Source organism: Cornus florida, unplaced genomic scaffold (genome assembly GCF_030987335.1).
Source record: "Cornus florida cultivar Cherokee Brave unplaced genomic scaffold, ASM3098733v1 CherokeeBrave_3.0.0_Hap2_Chr03, whole genome shotgun sequence".
Taxonomy (NCBI): Eukaryota; Viridiplantae; Streptophyta; class Magnoliopsida; order Cornales; family Cornaceae; genus Cornus; species Cornus florida.
Genome location: NW_026775573.1, coordinates 32,664,504 through 32,677,263, shown reverse-complemented (window position 1 = coordinate 32,677,263; position 12,760 = coordinate 32,664,504). Strand labels below are relative to the sequence as shown.

The 12,760-nt window shown below is 32.9% G+C and overlaps 1 protein-coding gene across 2 annotated transcripts; it reads left to right on the top strand.

Moving 5' to 3' along the window:
• Positions 1 to 4,799: 4,799 nt before the first annotated feature.
• LOC132300191 (uncharacterized) lies at positions 4,800 to 12,479 on the top strand. Of its 2 annotated transcripts, none has more exons than XM_059797178.1 (6): positions 4,800 to 4,872; positions 5,574 to 6,348; positions 10,783 to 10,862; positions 11,338 to 11,602; positions 11,698 to 11,988; positions 12,085 to 12,479. In XM_059797178.1, the coding sequence occupies exons 2-5, from the start codon at positions 5,583 to 5,585 to the stop codon at positions 11,955 to 11,957; spliced, it is 1,371 nt and encodes a 456-aa protein (XP_059653161.1). In that variant the 5' UTR covers positions 4,800 to 4,872; positions 5,574 to 5,582; the 3' UTR covers positions 11,958 to 11,988; positions 12,085 to 12,479. The 2 variants fall into 2 exon arrangements, with proteins under 2 accessions (XP_059653161.1, XP_059653160.1); XM_059797177.1 differs by lacking the exon at positions 4,800 to 4,872 and adding an exon at positions 4,879 to 5,172.
• The last annotated feature ends 281 nt before the right edge of the window (positions 12,480 to 12,760 follow it).

The following is a 12,760-nucleotide window of genomic DNA, read 5'->3' as shown; positions in this document are numbered from 1 at the left end:
AGATATCATTTATGTGAGATGGCCCAGATGGGACTCGTAGATGAAGAGATAATGTTTCAACATTTGATGTGAACATTAGAAATATGGACCTATTATTAGGTCTTCTTCCGTGTAGATTCCGCCCGTTTTTAGGAATTTTGAAAGACCGACATTTACGGGTTCGGAAGAAGAGCGGGAGAAGTCATTGTCTTATTTAAATAGGTAAATTATTAAATTATTTTTATTTTATTAATATATATAATTAGCTCTAAAAACTACAATTCACATTCATTCACTTTCTTATTCATTCTAAAGAGCAATCGACCTCTACGAACTAAGAACGTTTATACTTTTGAATTTTATGTTAAATTACTGATTGTCTATTTTTTATAAAAAATTTAAATATTTATATAATTGTCTTTGAGAAAAAAAAAATTTTAAAGTAAGAAAAATTCTAGAACTAAACGTGGGTGAAAAAATTAAACTTGGGCGAGGATGGGGTGGAAAGACCCGTTTAGGCGATTTTGGACGAGGGCGAGACGGGATTTCTAAACGGTTGTAGGGGCGGGAGGGTACACCCGCTCAAAACTAGCCTCGTTGCCACCCCTAATTTGGATTGACTTTTGAAAAGCTGCGTTAAGCTAAATGCACAAACAGTTGTTATATCCTCACAAACATTAAAAATAAAAAAAGAATTAAATTTTTAGTGGAATGATTTCAATTCAAATGAATAATCACTTATTATACTCGGTTTAAAATTTTTTACCGTAAAAAAATACCTTTTTCATATAATATATTAATAAAAATTAATAAATTACTTAAATAAAAAATATATTTTTTCATGTAATATATTCATAAAAAATTAAGAAATTAATTAAATTGTTTTAAAATTTTATACTTTAAGATTTTTATTTAAACAATTAATTGAAAAAACTAAAAATACATTTATGCAAATTTAGTGGAGAGTATGTCATAAAATTAGTATGAATTTTTTTTCATAATTTATTTTAATAATAAAAATAAATTAAGTGTAATTCAATAAGAAATAACATTATGGTCATTTAATGAAATATTGCCTACGCATTGGGGCATTTTGTAAAATAAAAAATAAAAAAAATTGATATTTCAAGATGTATTATGGACAAAAATATACTTTTAAGGGAGTTATTTACAAATTCCAATATAATTCAAAGAGAATTTTATTTTTGCACTTTACTCTTATTATTATTATTTATCTTGACAAAAAATTTATATACCTATTTCACTTCCTTAATCTTTTTCACTTTGATTGGTTTGGAAAGGAAATTCTCCTTTGGAACCATGTTGATTAGATTCTTGACTACTAACGAATAATATTTTAACTCTAATTCTGTATAAGTTAATAATGCAAGTTGTGACTTTGGATTAATTTTTTTATGAGTTAACAATGGTGATACTACATGGTCATGCATGTCAAAGGTAAACAGGAGCGGAGCCATGTGTGCCAGGGAACATGCTCCCCGGCACACTCTTATATATGGTTTTTATTTTATTATATATATATATATATATATATATATATATATATTATGTTCCTTAGAATTATTAGTTTTTAATTTTTCTCTTTAAATTTCTTTAATTACCTTTTTAAAAAGGTTAAATTTTCCTTATCTAATTATGCTCTAATTTGTTTTCTTCAAAATTCATTTTTTTTTTCTTATTCTTATTTTTTAAAAATTAAATTCCCATTATGCCCCTTGAATTCAAATCATGACTCCGACGCCGACTGTAGAATAATACATTAGCACAATTGCATGAATCGAGACCATAGAAATGGCACAATTGGAGAAAAAAAATAACATCTTCCAAATTTAAAAATTAGAAAAAATAAAGGCCCGGTATGCAATACTATATCCACAAGTTCTTCTCCTTATGTGATTCTAATTATCTGATAACAAATTTGACCTAGTTGACATTATATACATACAGATACAAATATATGATCCCTATTTCGAAGTTCGAAAATGGTTGGCTGCATCTACAAATTAACATATATATTAGAGGAGGGCAGATTTATAAACGCACAAATCGAGAATTTTTTTAAATTTAAACTTGCAATAATTACGTAAAGATGTTAAATTCTTAATTTAATGATATTACAGTATTACAACACAATATATTATGCTACATGAGTGTTTCTTTATTATTGCATTAGTGTTCCATATGTGACATCGCGTTACATTGTGATGTAGTGTGAATAGTGCACACGAGCACTGGACTGGTTTTTTCAGTGGTGCCATGAAAACTTCTAAGCCTGACCCTCTGGTTCGGCCCACTTGGAACGAACCATGGCCCAACTATGTTCAGTTACTTGTCAAGCTAGAATGAACTTTGGAAGCCCATACCAAAACAGAGAAAAACAACTCTACAATCCAGGTTGATTTCTGGGCTGGGCCAAGTTCCATATGTCCAACTGGGCCCAACAAAAATCAGGATTGTGGTCCTGCAAAAAAAAGAGCTTAACTGACATAAAATGATATATATATATATATATGTATGTATGTATAGTTCAAGATGTTATAAGAGTGCTCAGTCTGTAGGTACTACCCACTTTGTAGATTGAGATGGCTCACCTTGGTATACTTATTACTTTCTTGAATTAGTAGTCTTAGGATGATGATGTTATTCTCATGGTCATCATTACTATAATGTGCAAATACGAACCATCAGATTACTTGGGTTAGGTTCCAAGTTTATTCGATCCCTCCTTAAATATAGGTTCTTTGCTCTAGTTAAGTACGTTATGCGTATACAGGTAGGTAGAAATTTTTACATTGTCTCGGACTACAGGTCCCGGTCAATCACAAAGAAACACGTAAGCAAATGTGTTAATTTTATTCAGATTTTTACATATCTATCAAGTTCGTGATCATGTAATTTTAGACCATATAATAATTTTCTCGATGGGCTAAACAAGAAGTTAGGAAATTTAGGATCTTGAATCTTAAGCTTCTAATATCCAAAATCAGAATTTTAAAAACCATGTGCTAAACACAAAACACACATGTTAGTTTAGGAAAATTATGTGAACATAGTGCTCTAATTATTGAAAATTTTGAATTTTAGGAAGGCATGAGTTAGTTTGTAACTTGTTCTTTAATTCAATGTCGATCATGGCATGCTTGCGTCATCTTTTAATTTTATTCTCCAATAAGAAACTTTTTATTTATTTTTACCATTTTTGCACTTACCAAATTTTTTATTTTTTATTTTATTTTACTATTGTTAAGTATCATAAAATTGATGGTTTAGAGTTGGAAATATTGGTAGAAGATTAATCAGTTAAACTTTTAAATTTAATTTTATCTAATTCTATTTCTAAGACATTGATTCTATATATACAATGTCATGTTTTTCTATATTTTCTCATGATTAATGCCTCCGATAGATTTTAGAGTGCCTGGTTTCGATTCTATTTATCTAACTTCTAATCTTTCTTACCTTGTAAAAAAATAAAATACTACACCGAACACTTGGAGTGATATTGGAGGGTTTCACTTCCTTTGTATAATTGACCGATTAAAAGATTGGATTTAACACTTCACTGCAACTATATATATATATATATATATATATATATTTTTTTTTTTTTCTCAGCTTCATTTAAGAATAGTGGACTCTAATGAATAGGCAATTCAATTTGTTCATTCATGTGATCCAATAAATGTGAAATTTATTTGAGAACACAATAGAATTCAACCCACATAAATGAACAAATATGATTGATTAGAGGACAAACTTCCTAAATTAGGGGACACCAATCAGTTGTTACTTGTATTATAAACTATGAAAGACATCATAAATCAATCAAAGCATAAATTTAATTGTTTAAAAGTTTAAACATTATTGTGTATATTTGTTACTGCATGGTCCAAAAATTCATGAAAATTTCAGGTAAATAATTGTACAAGTTGAAGCTCTATTCAAAACACTCTAATTCAAATTTAACTCTGACTGTTTCTGTTTCTTTGATTTTTTGCATTGCACCAATTAAACCTCGCCTTCCTTATATACGGTAAGCAGAAAATAAAAAATTATTATTATAACAAATAAATAAATTTTAATCACATCAGAAGTGACGATATTACCCGAACCATAAATGATCAGACTTTAACTACCCCACTCTATGATTCCGTATAAATATCCTCGGTTAAGCCATCTCCACTTTGCACTCTGTTTGGAGGGTTTTTTTAGAATGCTAACATCAACTCTCAACAAAGTGTATTTTATGAATGAAAAAGATGGGGCAATGTTTATTCTTGGGTGCTGATGTTGGCATACCTTAAAATAATTATGTTAATGTTTATTTAATATGACTTTTTGGTGATAATCACACTCGTTTGAGGTCAAGCCTTATCTATTTTAATTATTATTTTATTGTTTATTATTGGGTTAGGATTTAAGAAACTTATTATTTATATAAAATTGTATAAATATATATGTTTTATTATATATTATTAGGTTAGGATTAGAAAGTTTATTATTTATATAAATTATATAAATATAAATATCTAATTAACCACCAACCTCAGAAGTCAGAATTAAACTTTTAGTTAATGATTTTTTATTTTTAAAATCAAAACCGGATCCCACCATAAAAAATAAAAAAAAGGATGGGGATATTTTATGCACCCCTTTAAGCACTCTCAACAAGAAGCAAGCATAATGATTGTATGAATTCATGCCTAGAAATTATTATGTTAATGATGTGTTTAACATGCTGATTAAAGAGAGGTTTCCTATTTAAACTAATATTTAATTGCCATTTAAATACACAACTCTTTTATAATTAAAAAACTTTCAAATGGGGGGTTCACAGGCCAAAGAGGAAGCTGCGAAGAAACTGCCCCGAAGGTGGGTGTCTTGTATTTTGTTTTGTTTTGTTTATCTTTCCTTGTTGCTTCCTCTGACCGTCGGACACAAAATTTTCAAAAATTTTAGTTGATTTTTAATAAAATAAGCCTAGTATTATTTGTATATACGGAGTACTTATGTGGGACAACTTGTGTGGTTGATAGAAGACCTTCCAAGAATGGTAAAAAGATCGTTTATTGGGATTTTCATTTGGGTTCTAATGGTGACCGTTGATGGGTTTTGCTTGTGCTAATTTGGGTCTTCTTCGTTTGTTGGTGTTCTGTTTAGGCTCTCTGTGAGGTAAAACTCCCTGTGCTTCATATAATTGTTTGTTGGTGTGGATATAGATTTCTTTTTGTATGCTAAAATGGGTTGTGATTAGATATGCTTAATGGTTGGAAATCAATGAAAGACACGGATTTGAAATCTTGGTGATGTTTAAGTGGGGTTTGATGGGTTTGTTGCAGTTTTGGTGAATGGTTTTGATTTGGGTTTTATTAGTTTAATTTGTTTGGTATGATTAAATATCATCTGCTTCATTTTGGTTATTAGATTTGATCAGAATATATTGATAATAGAGAGTTATTTGATGTTGAAATCTGTAAATTGATGTCAGCTGCAACTGTTATTGAAGTTGATTTAGAATCTATTGTGTTTGATCTGCTTGATCTCATTTTTTTATTGGATTAATTCGGAGATAGTTGAGGAAAATGATGGAGCTGGTTAATGAAGAGCTAAATGGAGAGGTAGAGGGAGAGGGAGAGGAAATGGAGAGAGAACGGTTATCTGTTGCTCCTCTCATGGAGACACAAATTCAGCGAACACATTTTCCCGGTGCTGTGAGAAAAAAATCCTATATATTTGATGGAGAAGGGAATTTTTATAACAAGGAATGGGATCTTACGGAGGGTAGCGGCAAAGAGTTTTGTTGGTACCATGTGGAACTTCCGAAAGGGAATCAGAAGCTATCACAATCTGCACAATACCTCATTGATGTTCTCTGCCCGCCCCTGAAACTCCAGGACATTCTTTCACTCGTTAGCAATGGACCCTTTTGTGGGCATGTTGATGGTGCTCTTGTTTTCAGAGTTAATTCACCAGGTCCTCCTTCTAGCAATTATACATTCAGAATTGCCGCAAGAGTTACTGAGAATTCGGTAATTACAGTGTCTTTGGGCCGTGTTCCCAGATTGGGTTTTTCGCCAATTGGACAATCTCTTCTCTCTGAGATTCCTAGTGTAGAGAGTCCGGATTATGTTAGAGGGGAGCGGAGGGAAAGAGGTGGAATTGTTATCAGGGAGCATGTTTTGGAATTTTTATTGACAATGAACCATTCTGAGGAGGCTGATAATCCTGTCCCGAAATCTGTCTCCGATCTTGTTGTACACATTATTGACACGCACGTTGATCACCTCCAAGATATTGTGACCAAACTTGAGATTGAGCTGGATGGAGTAGAGATAGAAATGGATAAAGGTAAATTTTCTCTTTATGTGAAATTAAGCTGGGCTGCATTATTATTTTTCTCCCTGCTGTTATTTTACCTCAACTATTGTTTGCTTAAGATCATCTCTTTAGGATACAAAATCTTACAAGTTCTTATTTCAAGATTGGTAAGGAAGATAGCAAGAGACATCCTTTCATGTTGCATGTGTTCCTTCTGTTATGCCCTTGATTTCTCCTTGATCTGTAACCACCAGGTGACAATCACTAAAATTCCTAATAGGAGGCAGGTTAATAGACGAGCACGATGGTTTAGTTATTTCCATAGAGGTAGTTGCTAGAGTAAAAACAGAGTTGCAAACAAACCGACCCGAGAATTGGGATGTTCAATCTGGGTTCATTAGAACTTCACAAGTTCAAAACCCAAGTTTTTGCTAGAGCCTTCTTTTTTCTTTTTCCTTCTGAATACCCCGATTTATCAACTTAACCCTAAACACCAATGCGCGGGCATCAACTTAGATGGTACGATCTCTCCTCTCCAAAGGGGAGGTTGAGTGTTCCCAATATTGTGGGTGTGTGAATGTTTGCTTGAACTTTCGTCCGGGGAGGGGGCGGCAGGGGGAAAGGAAACTACTTAACACTAAATTTATAGTATAATACAACATATTTAACACGACTAATAAAAATAAGTTTTATAACTTTATAATAGAGTAAAAACCTTGCTTAAATTTTCCTTTTACTTTATTTTATATATTAGTCAAAAATTAAATTTACTCCTGTCAACAATTGTATCTTCTCTACTTGTGCAAGTTTCATGAAGCACCCCTTTGTTGTAGCTATATGAAACCTATACGAACTATACGCAATCTAAAGGAGCCGAGTTAGTGTTGCTCAAGCTTGGTTCATGTGTAAATTAGCTTCGATAAGTCCTTAACAAGAGTAGCTCGGTTTATTTGCTACCCTAGTCAAGAGCAATTATTTATTTACTTATTTTATGTAGTGGATTTGAGGAGGTATATTATAACCAACCTATTTACTTTGATTTTCATATATTTGCCCCTTTCAAATTTGAACTTACAAACAAGACAATCTTATTGATTCATCATGACCAACCAGAATGAGGCTTCATTCATGATTCTATAATATAATTAAATGAAATGGAAAGATTTTATCACATTCAATAAAAAATTAGTGCTCTCTTAATGTATCTAGGTTTATTAATTTTTCTGCAGCGTTACTTACCCACGTCAAATTCCATCTCCAGTATCTTCATTTCTGCAACAATGATAAACATTGCTGCAACACTAATAAAATTGCTGGAAATCATGGGAAACTCTCCCTGTTGTTTCAGGAAACCTGAAGGATATTGTTGGCTATCAATATTTTTCTATAATTCAATTTTGAACCTCAAAATGTTCTTTCTGGCCTAAGACCTTTAAGTCATTTAGTCTGTGTGGTAATTAGGTATGACAGTGAAGCTGCCAACTTTTCTATTATAATTACGGCATATTTTCTGAAATATCAAGTTGAAGATTATATGCTATACCTACATGTAAAATTAGAAGTGAAACGGAGGTTTTAAATATTAATATATAATTTTTCGACTATACCACTCTTGATCAAATAGTTGCAATGCACGATGTATTGTTTATAATTTGTGGCTGACACTCATGTTTGAAATATCTTCTTGGCAAGTTTTTGACAAAATTCCAAATGTGCCCTCACTTGTACTTAGCTCATTTCTGGAAAGATAAATTGATATTAAGCTGATTGCATTGAAACTTGGTTGGATTACCCAGTGATGATCTTAAAACATTTTTCAGTGATTAAAGTAAGATTTTGTAAGATGAACTCTTTTGATCATCATAGTCAATGAACATTATATGATGATATTCTACTTTTTTAGGTAAGGTCTTCTTGTATTATTTAATAACAGAAAAGTAGAAGTTGAAATCATGAACGACTAAAATGAACATCATACGATGATTACTTTTTTTAGGCAAGGCCTCCATGCACCTGATAAAGAAGGACATCGAAAAATATGATACGATCAAACTTAAGGTTCTTGGTGAATTAAACTTTAGATACTTATATGAAAATTTAAATTTATTGTAATTGATCGAAACACGCCTCCTTGCCTGCAGCACTGATAACTTGTCTAACCTTGGGGAAAAAGAAAGATGGTTAATATTATCCAGCCTTGATAAAGTATGGCTAAATGAGGGCACTGAGAGTCTAGGTTGAATACTGTGGACGCTGTGATAAGATTGGTTTGAAGGGATGGCCTATGTTTAGAGATGGGACCATAACATGAATCCCATGGACACACGGTGTTGTAATAAAATGGTATGTCCCTATATGTTAACATTCTGGACAGTAAACAAAATGTGGGTGTTGTTTTAGGAAATTCTATATTTATTATTCAAGAGAGAAATTTATTCCTTCTAAAGAGGCCAGTTTTGAAAACTATATAATTGATTGAAAACTTCTGAAAAATGTAAAGGCCATCATAACAGGAAAGGAGCCCAGATATATAGGAGTAAGTTGTTGCTTTTGTGGTTAGTTTGGTGTAAATGGTTTCTTAATTTAATTAAGGACGTTGAACATCATCCAGGAATAAAAGATATTGTGCATTATGAAGAAATACTTTATTATGATGTTCTCAACTTGACAAAGTTACATCCCAACTACTGGGGTTTGAATTATGTGGATCCTTTGTTGCCATTCGACTTTATTTATAGCCTCACAGTCTGCCAAATGGTGGCCTTCATGTATTTACTCGCTGACTTGGCTGCGTTCTCTTATGCCACACTACCGTTGCACCTTTTACTTGGTTGAAATTAGTTGGTGTAAACATTGGTCTTTTGTCATGCACAAATAATCATAGGCAGTTCAACCTCATCCCATTCTCATTTGGCATTGCGTCTAGTTTGTCATGAATGCATTCATTATGTATGTTAGTTTTTATTATTTCTACGAAGGTATCCTGTTCCATATTTCAAAGTGTTATTATCGTTCATTCACGGCTACTCCAATCGACTGACCTAAATGTTCCTGTCGTCCCATGTACTCCATTTCATTCTTCATAATGTAAATATTGATCTACCAGGTAATTTTTGTTGTTAACTCATGTTGGATTCTGACTCTTTATTTGATTGTTGTGTAATTGTTGGTTGTTTCATTATTTAGGTATTCTAAGTATTGACTCAGTGCTTCGCTTATCGAAAACCCGAGAGATTCATTGTAATTTATGACATGTAATTGTTGGTTTCTTCCTGATTTAAGGTATTCTCAACCTTATTATCTGCTAAGAGTAAGATATATAAGTACTTTAACAAGGGTTGTAGTCAAACTCAGTCAGACTCCCAAGTTCTTGTTCTATGCTGTTCCTCAACGCATCTTAACTCAACAAAGCCTTTTTCCCGTCTATCTGGGATCAACTACATGAATCCTGTTTCACCATTTTCTGTATAGGTCATAATATCAATAAAAATACATGCTATATATATATATATATATATATATATAGTTCTTAACCCACGTTAATTTTTTTCTTCACCTTCCCTTGCATTACTATCAATGTGGACATCATCACTCTTTCTGGTCGGTATAGTTATTGGCTACATTGCACTTGATCAAACCATCTTAATCAATTTTCTCTATTTTATTTCCAGTTGATTCTACTTCAATCATTCCGCGAATGTATTTGTTTATAATTTTATCAATCATTGTCTTGCCATACATCTATTTCAATGCTCATATTTCAGCCTTGGTCATTATATGAATTTATTGTTTCTTAACCACCTACATTCTGTCCAATAAAGTCAATGTTATAATTTACCTTTCAACTTTAGAGGTTTACATTAATGTCTCATAATATGCCAGAAGCACTCCTCCATGTAGCCCATTTTTCTTTAATTCTATAACATTATCTCTACTGTTTTTGGTTTTCAACATCTCTTGAACCTCAATCTTCATTACATCCGCACTTGTATTTCTTGTTTTGCTAATATGGTTTGTATGTTCTGTTTCAGTCCTATCTATTTATTTAACCTGAACCCTCTTGATTCTAAAGCTCTGACCTCTAATTTAGTACTTATCTCTTCTATAGTTTCATCAATTCGAACAATATTATCACCAAATAGCATACACCCTGGAATTGGATTCAGATTTGTTTTGGTGATTTATTCATAATCGTTTGTTGTTTCTCATATTCGACATTATCTTAGCGCATCCACTCTCTTATGGAGGCGCTCAAGTGTCAATTTTTGGAATGCTTGCATGAATCTACGAGTTCAAAATCCGCTGCCATAATAGTACAACAATTGAAAATTGGCATGGTTGGGGTGAAAAAAATCAGCTTACTCAATAGCTTGCCGTCATCATCATCATTATTAATATTTTATTGTTGCGGTTTAAATCTCGACACATAATTCTAGTGCATGATTTTATCTTACTTGATTGCAGGTGGTTTTGCTTTGAAAAAACAAATGCTGGATGATAGAAGATTCCCAAAAATGCATCTTAACTTGCAGCGCCTCCTGCAGGTAGTTTCTCCAGCCCTGTCCATTTCCTATGGCCCATCGGACAAAATGAAGAAAATCTTACTACTTATGGGGAACTTTTAGTTAGTGATAACAGATTAATTATGGTTTGCTTGATAATTTCATGAACTTTAGTCTGTGTTAAGTAGCTGTGGACCCCTAAAACAGAAGACATGAAAGCATGAGGCATGCACGAGGCCCGAAGCTAGGCCTAAGGAATTTCCCCACATCAACAAAGTCAATACAGCTCCTTACATGGAATTTGAGTCTGTGAGAACAAAATACTTTGCTCTATACATGGGCCATAAGTATTGTGAACTCACTATTACTTGAGCAATCAAAATCTGATTTGTCAAGGTTACAGTAACCAATTAATTTGATTTTATCCTCTAATGAATCTAACAGTTAAGAAGTTAAAACATGTAGTTTGAACATTGTTATTGTTTTATGCAAGTATAGTTTTTTTACTTGAAAACAGGTGATTGCGCATGGGGAGCAAGTGTTTTCACTAGTTAGGGAGAAGTGCTCTTCAAAAAGTTGGTTTGCCAATGAGGAAATTAATTCCATTGAAGAGTTAATTGGACGGCTCAGGAGGCTAAAGGAGACTGTTGGGTTTATAGCCAATCGTGTGACAGCGATCCAGGCTGGACTTGATAGTTGGCAAGCTGAGCAAATAAATAAAAAACTATACTACCTCTCATTTCTTTCGATCGTATTCCTTCCTTTATCCATTATCACTGGAGGTTAGCTATTTCTTTAAACCTACCTTTGTAAGCATTTCAAAACAAATTTTACTCTTTATAGTTGACATGAGTCCTTTGTTGGGTTATCTTAACAGTGTTTGGGATGAATGTGGGAGGAGTTCCATGGACCGGACAAGATGCCCCAGAGCTAAGGGACGGGTTCCGCAATGTCATGTTTCTTTGTGTGGGAATGCTACTGTTTGTGCTTCTTTGCTTCGTTTTCCCATTTCTTTATACCCATGTAACTGCTTGGAACAGGAGAAGAGTTATGAGGAGAAGCTGGTCTCTCAACAGGAAGTCATTCCTCAAGAGAACTTTAGGAAGTGTAGAAAGAGGAAATTACCTTCGGATTTGAGGGGAAAGGAAATGGATAGACTGTTGATGCGGTACATATCCTGCTTAGTTTTTGCATTTTTTTATCTGATATATGGATTAGACCGGTCATTTTCTAATCTAGATCGTGCAATTATTTCTTCTTTCAGAAAAATCTTTCTTCCATTTGAGCAAGTTGGTTCAAGATGCATTTCATGCTGGGGCTCAATCGATGATATTTTCCTTACAACTTCTCTGGAAATGGGAACAATTATCGAGCTATTGTTTCCACTAATCTCAGGCGGTATGGATTTCCTAATTGAAGATGAGCTGAGCCAATTTTCCATTGGTTCTGATTTTTCTTTTCCCTACCAATTCAGTTCGTAGTTCCTTGTGTTTCTCGACAGCATACTGATTTTTTTGTTCATTTTTTAGTTCCTTGTGTTTCTTGATAGCTCTTGACCTGTACTATACGGATTTTTCATTTTTTTACACACGCTGAAATTTGTACTCTTGTCTGATTCATGTTAATGGCAAATGCTGCTTTGATGGCATTGACATTTCATTCCTATAACCCTTTTATTTGTTTGTGTTTGTGCATCTTCTAAAGATTTTAGCCAACTAGAGTATCAACTATCAAGGCCTCTTATGTCAAAGGGACATCATTTTGATCAAGTTCTCGTTTGTAAAATTTCTCTCTATTTGTGGCGAAGGGATGCATAAAAAAAATAAAAAAAAGCTCAGTAGCTCCTTGTCGGATTTGATGGTTTTGTTGGTTTTGTCACAACACAGCACGGCAACCATTGCCGCTAACAGTATCAAAGTTCACACAATGCATCGATTTTA